Source organism: Austrofundulus limnaeus, unplaced genomic scaffold (genome assembly GCF_001266775.1).
Source record: "Austrofundulus limnaeus strain Quisiro unplaced genomic scaffold, Austrofundulus_limnaeus-1.0 Scaffold48, whole genome shotgun sequence".
NCBI lineage: Eukaryota > Metazoa > Chordata > Actinopteri > Cyprinodontiformes > Rivulidae > Austrofundulus > Austrofundulus limnaeus.
The window spans coordinates 735,883-748,147 of record NW_013952450.1 but is presented as its reverse complement, the minus strand read 5'-3'; the positions used below and the strand labels follow the sequence as shown (position 1 = coordinate 748,147).

The 12,265-nt window shown below is 38.2% G+C and overlaps 1 protein-coding gene across 1 annotated transcript in view; it reads left to right on the top strand.

Annotated features, from left to right (window-relative positions):
* Window positions 1-2,278: 2,278 nt before the first annotated feature.
* eps8l1b (EPS8 signaling adaptor L1b) overlaps window positions 2,279-12,265 on the top strand; it is a gene marked incomplete at its 5' end in the record, with an annotated part of 14,530 nt that continues 4,543 nt past the window's right edge. The window contains 9 exon segments of the mRNA XM_014008135.1: window positions 2,279-2,428; window positions 2,508-2,581; window positions 4,233-4,345; window positions 4,523-4,578; window positions 4,663-4,792; window positions 4,880-4,968; window positions 5,058-5,132; window positions 8,945-9,093; window positions 11,104-11,248. Of these exon segments, the coding sequence (XP_013863589.1) occupies window positions 2,279-2,428; window positions 2,508-2,581; window positions 4,233-4,345; window positions 4,523-4,578; window positions 4,663-4,792; window positions 4,880-4,968; window positions 5,058-5,132; window positions 8,945-9,093; window positions 11,104-11,248 (981 nt within the window).

Genomic DNA, 12,265 nt, shown 5'->3' with positions numbered 1-12,265 from the left:
GGATAGAACAGGTGTAATTTACGCAGCTCATTTACACACTTTTCCTGAAGATAGAAGAGTTTCACCCTTTGTACGAACAAAAGTAAGAGAAATTTAGGATAAGAACACGAACATGTTTTTGCATGAGGCCCATTGACTATTTGAGGCTGTAGTCTGTGTCCTCTCTGCTTCTTAGAAAAGGCAGGAATTGTCACAGTAACTTTTGAGGGGGGCGGTAACAAAGGGAATTTGCACTTTACTTCAGTAGCGATGTTTTTTTTTTTTATCTTTTATTCCACTACATTTCTCTAAAGGCTTTAGATACTAGGTTTTTTTTGTTTGTGTAGTTTGAGTCTACTTGGTTCCACCAACACACTGTAAAATCACACACTACAGCTCTGTACAGAAGGTGGTGATAAGCAGCTTTAACTGGTTGTGAGAAGAAAAAAAATTTTTTTTCTTACTACTGTGGCCTTATAGGTACATTAAATGTACTAGAYATGTTTCAGCACTATTGCAGGTCTTTAAAGATCCTGATTAGTCCTCCTGATTTTAACATGGACTCATCTAATTTCAGACTTAAGTTAGAGCATTTTAGACTTTTAGTCACTTTGTTTTATTAATGGATTTCTGTTGAATAAACTTTGTTGAAGTGGCAATATTATGTGTTTCTCAGGCATATATTTAAATACTATACCATAATAAAGTATCCATGTCATCTTTAGCTGTTATTAAAATGCTGTTTTTATGTTTAAATAGAAAATAAACTTATCTTCTCATCACTTCCTCTTCTAAATGCCTTGAAATAAGCCTCTGTCTCTTCAAGAACCACCTTCCACTTCTGTCTCACCCATTTCAGTGGGGGGTTCACGCTCGCGAGGGGGAGGGGAGAGGGGGCTGCTATGATGCAGTTTACTTGGCATCTGAAAATACATTTCCTCAAAGGTATTTTTAATCTGAAAAGAGCTTCACTGAGTGAGAACTAGTGTTAGGAGCTCAGCAGACAGTTTAAGTTTCACTTTCACTTTCACCCGAGAGCCTGCAGGAGTCATGGGCTGGGTGTGTCGGGAGGGGCGGGGTATGTGGGGGAGGGGCGCTCCGCCATGAGGAAGCTCGGCTTAAAGACACGTCCCAAAGGCGTTTCTGGTCCTCACCTGTCATTTTGCTCCTCAGCATGGCTTCCTAAATACGCTGCAGGATTTCTCAAACATGATGAATGAGTCAAAGCAAGACTTTGAGCATGTTTTTTATGAGAGTATAACATTATAACATGATATAAAACTCAAAAAAGTTGATTTTACGATATTGCCCCTTTAAATTGTTTTGCTTAAAGTGTTTCTAATTTATTGTAACATCTATTATTTTCAGTTCAGTGAACTAGTATAACTACTAAAAATCAACTTAAAAGCTCAGGGTGAAAAGCTTCTCTCAATTATAAAATTCAAAGCTCTTTAATTTGTCACTTAATAAACGTTATAAAAAATGTTCCAAGCCGTGTCCTTGAAATGGTGACTATGTTTGTAAAGAGCTGAAAGTTACCATTATAATATATAATTATAATTAGGGAGATGTAGAGTTCAATGGCGCAGGGGTAGGCCTTCGCCGGTTCAAATCCCTGCCGCAGCACATAATGTTGTGTCTGTCGTGGCTGAAGTCCTGTAATTAAGCTACTGGTTGCAGACTGTCCTTTTAGTTTTGATTTTACGTGCGCTCAATCATAGCTCACCATGCCAATAGTTTCCACTCCATGTAAAGCCATTTATTTACATCCTTTTTACAGCATCTACATGATCCTTAAACTGAGCACAGTAGAAAACGGTTTGCCCCTCGTTGTCGCAACACCTGAACAGAATCACACTCAAACTCCTAGTGGTGATAAATAATAAAAAACAAGATATTTGGCTCCTACGGTGTCCCTGAACAAGACACATAACCCAACTTCCCCGTGTAGAAATCTGTTGGTGTGATTGTGGTGGTCTGGAGGGAGCGTAGGTGCAAAATGGCAGCAAGTCTTTGAGCATCTAGAACAGTGTAATTATACTCAAGTAAAATGCATTTAATTCTTTATTTTTGAAAGCACATACCCCAGTACTTTAACTTATGTAATAATATGACAGAGGTACTTTTCCTTTTATTGGAGTAATATGTAACTCAGGTATTGAACTTTGTCCACCACTGCAGAAAATGAAGGTGCACCCTCCAAAAACAAAGAAAAAAAAGTCTTTTTTATATAACTTTGTTCTCAGCTGAAAAAGGCCACTAATGTCTGCATTCATAATGACCTTCAGTTTTCACGCAGGATGAGCTGGAGAAATACACCTCTGAGGACATCTTYCGCTGCGATGCCATCAACACGGAGAAACACTTCCCCTCGCTGCTGCTGCTGGTCGGCCAGCGTGCCGACCAGAAGAAGCCCGACATTCACTTCTTCAACTGTGAAACCGTGAAAGTGAGTCCCGTGTGACACGGCGAGTCCCTTTTTTCAGTTTCAGCTTCAGGTTTAACCAACAACAGCTCATTTCTCACAGGCAGAGAGAATCTGTGATGACATCGCTCAAGCAGTGTCAGGTTCCTCCAACAAGAGCGAGCCCGATGAACTCAGGTAAACTCAATCCTAGAAAACACAAACCTGATCAGGTCCAAAGCCACTTCATGACTGATATACAGCGTAATAAATATGAATTAAAGATAATCATTGCCGTTCAGGTTCTTATTTTAAAGCAGCTTTAAGCTGTTTCGTCTCATTTTTCCATTTAATTATCGTGTCAGCAGTTCACCTGTTCAAGGCCAGGCAGAAACAGGAAGGGTAGTGTAAACAGCTGAGAGAGGGAGGCAGGGACTCGTTTGACCAGTTTCCACATAACTTAAGTAGGTGTGACAAAGATAACAAGATCGGCTGTGGCAGAATGTGCAGAGGCAGAAAGACTGATGACGGCGGCGGTGCACGGACTCACAAGTCCTCGCTCTGAAGACTCTGAGTTTTAAAGGACATGTAAAGGGCAGCTTTACCTGGTAAGACAGACAGGTGTGTGTGAGTGTGGTGGGGGGTTCTGGAGTCTGCACCCCCGGGTGCCTCTCGTGTGTGTTTCAGCTAACAAACCTAGTAAGAAGTTCATCCTGAGGAGGAGCTTTTTTTTCTGTGAAGTGATGCATCTGAGTCTGAACAAATGATGTGTTTGAATTTCCAAGACATCAGGCTGTTGCAGCTCCTATAAAAGATGTCAGGCTGAGGTTAAATTAAAAGTTGGTGTTTTAAAACTGCATCGAGTGCTTACTGAAGGACTCAAGAAGGGTCCTTCAGGTGGCGACGGCCAGAGTTGTAAAGTAACTAAGTACAAATACTTTCCTTGGGTATCTGTACTTTACTTGAGTAATTATTTTTCAGCCTACTTTTTACTTCTACTTCTTACATTTTCACACAATCATCTGTACTTTTTACTCCTTACATTTTGTAAAAAGGCAAGAAGTAGAAAGTCGTTACTTTTATTTCATTTTTGCTTGTTTTCATTCCAGCTTGTTATTGTAAAAAATAAATATAATCCATATATATTGAGCCTCCTAGATAGAGTGAATTTAATTGTGGTTGAATGAGAAGTATAAATATATAAAAATTTTATACTGTATTAGTTTGTACACAAAGAAATCATGTCACACTCCAGCAGGACAAAAACATTAAAATTAAAAGGACTGTATTTAAGAAGTATTTGTATTTCATGAATTATATTATTACATTTGGCTGCAGCCATCAGATAGATTTTCATTTGTGCAGCCTTGATATATGTATATAAACTAAAACAGCTGGACTAGTGCATCCTAAATTTAACATCAATTAAGTATTTTAATACAATATAGTCATTTCTGCATTTGTTGAGGAGGTCAYCTCCTAAATGTCATTACAGAAAATCTAACTGCTCATTTTAAATCAATACTTTTACCTTTAATACTTGAGTACAATAAAGATCAGATACTTTAATACTTTTACTCAAGTAATATTCCTAAAGGAGACTTTAACTTTTACCAAAGTAAGTTTTTGGTAACATACTTGTACTTTTACTCAAGTAATATTCCTAAAGGAGACTTTAACTTTTACCGAAGTAATTTTTTGGTAAGATACTTGTACTTTTACTCGAGTATCACTTTGTGGTACTTTAAAGAACACTGGCGACGGCTGAGTGATCGGCCACTGTAAACAAGAGAGCCGTTTTCACCTTTGACCGTGACAACCTCCCTGACACCTCCTGCTCCTCCTGCAGGTCCACTCAGAGCGAAGAGGAGATGCTCGGACAGTACGAGATACCCAGCCCACCCTTCGCACGTGCTCCAAACCCCCCTCCGGTCAACCCTCCACCTTACCCCGGACTCAGAGGTAAGAAACAAGAGCGTCTTTCTCAGGAGCACAGAGCGGGCTCTGTGCACTTGTGCTCGTAAGGGAGGGGGGGGCGGGGGTGTCATGCAGGGGTAAAAAAAAAAAAAGAAAACAGGGCAGAGAATCCAAATTTGGGAAGGAGCAGTATTAAAATGGCTGAACTTCTTTTTAAAACAGCGAATGGATTGAACAATGGGCCTGACGTGGCTTTCCTGCGTGCGGAGAGAGAAGTGGTACGTGTCCTTTCAGGTCACCTTTTTGGCTACTTTTTTTTTTGCTYAAAAACAGCTGAATAAAACCGCTCTGCTTCTCCTCAGGCGATCCTCAATCACTGCTTTGATGACATCGAGGGCTTCATGGGCAAACTGCAGCAAACCGCAGACGCTGCGATGGTGCTGAACCAGAAGAAGAAGAAGAAAAGGAAAAGCAAAAAACAAGCCGCTGAAGGTAAGAAGAAATGGAAAAAAAAATCTCTTTGAGGTGTCATATTGTGCCGACTCATCACAACTGTTTTGTTTTTGTGCTGAACTCCAGATAATTTACTCGCTGAAAAAGCCAAACCACCACAGGAGGAGGAATTCATTGATATCTTCCAGAAATTCAAATACTGCTTCTGCCTTCTGGTGTGTGATCCACTTACTGTAATTCATGTTTCACATGTTGCCACCTCACCGGTTTATTAAACCCCTCTGTTATTGTTGATGTTTTTTAGGCTCGTCTTAAATCCACCATTGCCAGCCCTTCATCAGAGGAGCTTGTGCACTATGTGTTCAAGCCTCTTGATATGGTAAGCCAGCATCACAAAAATACCCCCAGCACCTGCTGTTGCTATTGTTGTAAACACAGAGTGCTGTCTGTTACAACAACGCTAAAAAAACCCCCAGACTTACAGAGAACATGATGGACGTCTCAGAATAAATCTAGAATCTATATGTCCTATGATCGTAAATTAATTACAAACATTCAACAGGGTGGTTGTAATGCAGAAATACAATATGWATTTTTTAGAGAGGAAATAGAAGAAAAAATTACTTTGAGTTGTTTTAAAAGAACGTGACACATCAAACTATTACTATGTTACAAAAGAGTGAAAAATATACAGAAATGAACCGTGAAATTTAATATGTCTTAAAAAAGGGGGAAAACTGTAGAATAAAAAAAGGTTAAAAATAAAAACTCTATTAATGTATTTTAGACATCTTTGCATACATTTTTTGTCATGCTGTCATTTACATACAATTCCATCAGTAGCATTTCTGGTGTTTTAAATTGAGTCATAGTTTATCCCACATGGTCAAAATGAAGTATTTTATCATGTGAATCTGACTCAGAAGTCATATTATTGCTTCCCTGTTTTTTTCCTGTAACCTTTTGCTGTCTAATGACTTCTGCACACTTTCGGCTGTTTAAACCATAAACAAATCAAAATGCTCGGCTCATTTGGTAKATGGTTAAAATGACTTGTTTTTTATGACTTTTATATTTTTCAAAATATTTCACTCCCACCACCCACTGGAACACAAGTTAGGAGTGATCAGGACTCTGTACCACAGAGCAGACAGTGTCCCTACAAACCCAGGAGCCAGGGAGAAAGAGAAATCACACACACGACAGGCCCTGGAGCAGTGTGGTTATCCTGACTGGGCTTTCCTGAAAGCAGACAGGAAACACAGACAGGATTCCATGCAACCTTCAGGTGAAAATGAAGACCCCAAACCCAGACCCAAACCAGTGGTTATTCCGTATGTTGCGGGTGTTTCGGAGAAACTGAGACGTTTATTTTCTAAACATGATGTCCCAGTGGCTTTCAAACCCCAAAACACATTACAGCAAAGGCTGGTTCACCCCAAAGATCCGGTGCCCCGGCACAAACAGAGCAATGTTGTATATGCTGTTAGGTGCCAGGAGGACTGCGACCAGTTATACATCGGGGAAACAAAGCAGCCACTGTTCAAAAGAATGTCCCAACACAGACGAGCTACATCTAATGGCCAGAACTCTGCAGTTTTCMCTCATTTACAGGCCAGCGGTCACTCTTTCAGAGATGAGGATGTTCTCATTCTTGATAGAGAGGAACGTTGGTTTGAGAGAGGAGTAAAAGAAGCCATTTTTGTGAAGAAAGACCGTCCATCATTAAACAGAGGTGGAGGCCTCCGTTTTCAGTTGTCCCCCTCCTACAGCGCGGCTATTGGCAGTATCACTCCACCCCCTGTTAACAATAAGTGTTAATTAGGTGTCAACGATAGCCATGTGATGTGAGTATCAGTCACATGGAGGCAGGGCTTAAAAGCCTGAATTTTGCCTGAAACTCTCAGACTGAAGAAGTCTCTTGGAAGAGAGACGAAACGTTTCATTAGAGAAGAACCCGTCCAGAAGACCTATACAATTTTTTCTTTTAGATTTTTTTACTTGGATTACTGAGATGCATCAGGACATTTCACTTTAGTTACAAACATTTTTTTTCCAAAGAAATACTGTAAAATCTTTTAAATTCACCACATAAACTTTGCTCACTTCAATTCTGCTTCTGCATTTCTGTTTTGAGTTTTTTATGCTGCTTTGTTATTGTTCTGCTTCTTTTATCCAACCTATTGCTGCTTTTAGCTTCTAGCTACCCTTCAGATAATTTTARCTGGCCTGTTGTGAGTTTTAGCATTAATCTACAGAAGCCGAGAGCGGACATTTTCCACAGATAAATTTTTTCCCATGGTTGTCTCGTGAAAACGACACAATCGTTATCAGAAAGTAATGGTGAGTGTTTTCTCGAGATAATGAGTTAATTTCCTGGTTGTTTTCTCAAGATAACAATCTTTCTTATGTGTATCATTCAATATACATGGCCTGGTCCCCTCAACTGGTCAATGATGAAGTTTACTTCATCACAACACAGGCTGAAATTGCAGTTTGCTTGTCTTGTACAGATAACTTTCATACAAACCTCATCATTTAAGGAGATGGCTGGCCCAACTGCAGATCAACAGGCGATTACACTTAAGTGATCCTGCTGTTGTAATACATTTTATTAGTGACTAACTGAGGGGACCAAGCCATCTCCATGGTTACTGAATGATGCACAAGAGGAAAACCATAACTCATTATTTCAAGAAAACATCAGGAAATTACATTATCTCGAAAAAATGCTAATCGTTATTTCGTGATAATGACATATGTCAGAAAACCATAGAAAAAAAAAGATCTGTGGGAAATCTACGCTCTCTTTTTATTTAGCTTATTGTTAGTTTTGGCTTTTATCATTTGCTACTTTTAGCATTGAGCTAACTTTTTGCTGTCTTTAGCATTAAGCTGGCCTTTTGCTACTTTTAGCTAGTATTTTGTTCCTTGTAGCTTTTACCTTTGGCTGCTTTCTGCTATCTTTTTGGTACTTTATCCAGCCTTTTGTTAAATCGAGCTTCTGGCTAGCCTTTTTCTACTTTTAGCACCCAGCTAGCGTTTTGTTACTTTTAGCTTTTGCTTAACTTCTTGCAGCTTTCAGCTATTATTTCAGTATGTTCAGTCAGCCTTTTGTTAAATTTGGCTTCTGGCTAGCCTTTTTCTACTTTTAGCTTTCAGATAGCTTTTTGCTAATTTTAGCTTTTAGCTAGTGTTCTGCTTTGTTTCACTATAACAACTAATTTTTAACAATTTTTAGTTATTAAGCACTCACAGAAACACTGTTTCTCTGAGTTCAGTATTTTTTTAAATATTCGTGTTCACTGTTGTTTCATTCCTGCTCTTCATGACGTCACGTTATTTGCCATCCAGGTGGAGCTCAATAAAAGTTAAACCAGTGGATTATATTAGAAGAATGAGAACTATTTCTTATGTGTGCACATACTTTTTATTGTTCTGGCCATTCTTACCAAGCACACTGTTTACCTTTAAGAACTGATTAGACGCACAGATTTAAACAAAAGTAAACATGTGTCATGTCCAAATAATGGGAAAAGCTCCATGAAGTTCAGCAGTGTTGTTGGAAACTACATGTGAATTCAGTGTTTACACAGGGTTGTTCCCAGAATGACCTCTTAATAAATAAAGGACTAAAAATTCAATAATTGCAGCATTTATTTAATCTGGTTTCTGTGGTTCATATTTATTAGAAGAAATGAAATTTTCCTTGGTGGATTTTTAAAACGTTTGGATTTAATTTGAGGCGATTTCTTACAGATGAAAAGGTCACGTTGCTGTCGCCTGACTGCTGCAACCAGTTACTTTTTAGAAAAAAAAAACTGATTTTTAATGCCCTAAAATCCAGCCAGTAATGTGGTTTTAGTCTCAACTTCAGCAGATAATTTTAATTTAATTCTAACATGCAGAGTCTTTGACTAATTGTAGCAGTTAGATATAATATTTGTAACATGCTCCAGCTGGTGTTTGTTCAAACAGAACAAGATGTTACTGAGGTCATAAAAGGYTGGAACATGTTTGATTTGTATAAAATGACACACCTGCGTGGAGACACGCAGCTGCACGGATGAGGACAAGCAGGTCGTGTCTTTGTGTTTTCATTTTACTGCTTTCATTTATGAATGCATCGCTTTTATTTATTTTCCTTTGATTGGGCTCCAGCAGAAGAATAACTGATTCTCTGTGTAACAGATGGTAAACACAACGGGGGGCCCGGCTCTCGGAGCGTCGGTATCCAGCCCCGCCATGACCACCTCTGCTGTGTCTCTGCTGCAAGACACCCTGACTGAAGACGAACGGGAGCTGTGGACGGCTCTGGGCTCCAACTGGACGCTGTCTCGGTCAGCAACAAGCACAAACATTTGCGCAGTCAGAAATCTGAGATAATGAATCCAATTGCACTCTTTTTCTTCTGTTGCTCCTAATATAGATTATCTTATCGCCAGGTTTTTGTTACATAACTCAAAAATAGCTGACAATTTTACAAATATTGACATGAAATTTGGTGCGGTAGTACCTGAGACTGATCACCAACATTTAGGCTGAGCACTAACAGATTGTGCAAAGATACGGTTCAAAATTTTGCCATCAACTCCATGCAGTCAATTGTCTGTTAGCCAAATATCTTGTAAACAACTGGACAGATTTCATTTAAACTTTCAGAAAACAATCATCAGATGTAAATCTACAACTGATATACTTTAAGAACGAGTGAAGACAAAGACAACSGTCTTAGCTATCTGATCTTAAAAATTGCTTTAAGTGTTTTATAGATATTAAGCTAACATTTGGCGTGGTAGTAGCTGAGAGTCATATATAATACATATTCCAAGTGCAGGGTTGTAACGTAACTAAATACAACTACTATGTTACTCTACTTAAGTAGAAATTTTGATTATCTGTATGTTACTTGAGCCTACTTATTACTTATACCTCTTACATTTTCACACAATTATCTGTACTTTCTACTCCGTACATTTTTTAAAAAGGCAAGACGTAAAAAGTCATTAGTCCTATTTCATGTTAGCTTGTTCTCATTCTGGCTTGTTATTGTTAGAAAAAACTATCTAGATAAATTGCACCTCCTGGGCAAAGTGAATTTAATTGTGGTAGAATGAGAAGTATAAAGATATTTCATTCTGTCCCCCTCAGTGGGACATAGCAGAATATAGGCCTAGTATGAAGATGTATGTGGCCTATATACTGTATATGTAAATATTATAGTACATACTAAAGTATATCCTAAAATTTTCAACATTAATATTTTAATATGACATTATTGTCATTTCAGCCTTTAGGGAATTCTTTTTGTTTTGGGAAGTCACCTCCCATTAAATGTCATTTTGGAAGATGTAACCACTCACTTTGACTCAATACTTTTACTTTTAATATTTCAATACATTTGATGTCAGAAATTCCCTTTTGATGCTTAAGTACAAAAAATATCAGAAACTTTAAGACTTTTACTCAGGCGATATTCTTAGAGGGGACTTAAACTTTTACCAAAGTAATTTTATGGTAAGATACTTGTAATTTTACTCAAGTATTACTTTGTGGTACTTTGTACAACACTGTCCAGGTGCTACTCATTGCAAGAGATTTTTGCTTAAAATTTTGACAATACTTTGTTTTTTAGCAAAATATTTCATGATYCGATGGATTCTAATGAAACTTTCGGAAGTAATTGTTGAATCTACAACAGATCAACATTTGGAGTCACTCTAATTTAAGATGGCTGTCATAGTTAATCAACATTTGCCGACACAAAAATGGCTATATGTTAGTCAGGTTTACAAAAACTGAGCTAAACTTTGATGCAGTAGTAGCTGAGGGTCAATCACAACACATAATGAGTCTGATATTTTGTGATATCACATGACGTGATAACATGATTTTCAAGGTTTGACCAAAACAGCTGCACTTTTGTGCATTTCAGTTGAAAACTCTGGCATTWAAAGTGCCGAAGGACACGCAGTCCTTCAAGGAATGCTGAGCCTTTGCATCATAAAAAGCTCACATTCCATTGATCTTATCTCAACAGAATGTTTTCAGCCCCATAAGTAAGTGAAACTGATAAGCGTCTAATTCCCATGCGTCAATCAAATACKCAGCTGTGTGACATTTTCCGTTGGCTCACTTTCATCAAATATTTWGCTAATTTTAAATCTGTTGTGCATTTTCACTCTGGCACAGATTTAGAATGAACATTGTCACCAGACTGTTGTGCTTATAACGTCAAAAGCAAAAATGTGAGCCAGTTATTATTTACTAATCATAGTTTCAGTTGCATTTTTTTGTTGTGAAATCAGCTATGGTGAGTGTGGAGGAAGTGACTGGGTGTTCTCTCTCAGCTCTCAGCTCAGGAGGCCTGTGGCTCCATACACACCTGTGTTCGTAGGCGGATGGGCGCCGGAAGCCTCGGGTCCAGACGGACAGGTTTGGGAGGACCCGGTGGAGTCACAACACAAGTATGAAGCCCTCCAAGTAAAACAAGAGGTATGGAATGCTCATGTAGAATTTAGTTCGGAACATTTTCTATTGTGTGAATGTTGACAAAAATTACAGCAAAGGAACGCAACGTAGTAACACATCATTCATAAAACCTCTACTGGTCTGATWTGAAAATTTTGTTTTCAATGTGACTCCCAAAAATGAGCAACTTACGTTTGAAGCATCAAGAATAAAATACATTTTTCAGCAAAAAATGTAAAACAATTGAATTTAGAGAGCAAAGATCTCGTAGTAGACATCACATATAAGGCACTAAAAATGAAACAAAAAGTAAAACAATGTCATCAACACATTTCTTTATTTATAGTGTAAAATCCTTGTTAAAAATTTCCACTAACTTTTTGTTATTTAGCTCACTGTTCTTATATTTTACTATTTTTTCTAAATGTGAATTTTAAAAGTTTAAAATACATAAAACACTACATCTAAACTGTAAATACGTAAATCTAAACGTAAAAATTAAATCAGCTAAATGCCAAATTGAAGCTAAATGATAAAGTTTATAGAATTTTGGAATGTAACGCTGCCGTTGGTTCTCGGCTCTTGTTGTGAAGACATCATCCTCCAACAAAAGCTAACACTGCTGAAGATGGCGTTTGAAATCTTAATTTAAAAACAAGGCGGATGGTACCCGTGGGCCGACAGTTTGTGCAGCTCGGACACTGGCCTCAACTGCAAGTTTGATGTCTTGTAGGGAAGCGTTAAGTTTGATGTCTTGTAGGGAAGTGTTAAGTTTGATGTCTTGTAGGGAAGTGTTAAGTTTGATGTCTTGTAGGGAAGCGTTAAGTTTGATGTCTTGTAAGGAAGTGTTAAGTTTGATGTCTTGTAGGGAAGTGTTAAGTTTGATGTCTTGTAGGGAAGCGTTAAGTTTGATGTCTTGTAGGGAAGCGTTAAGTTTGATGTCTTGTAGGGAAGCGTTAAGTTTGATGTCTTGTAGGGAAGCGTTAAGTTTGATGTCTTGTAGGGAAGCGTTAAGTTTGATGTCTTGTAGGGAAGCGTTAA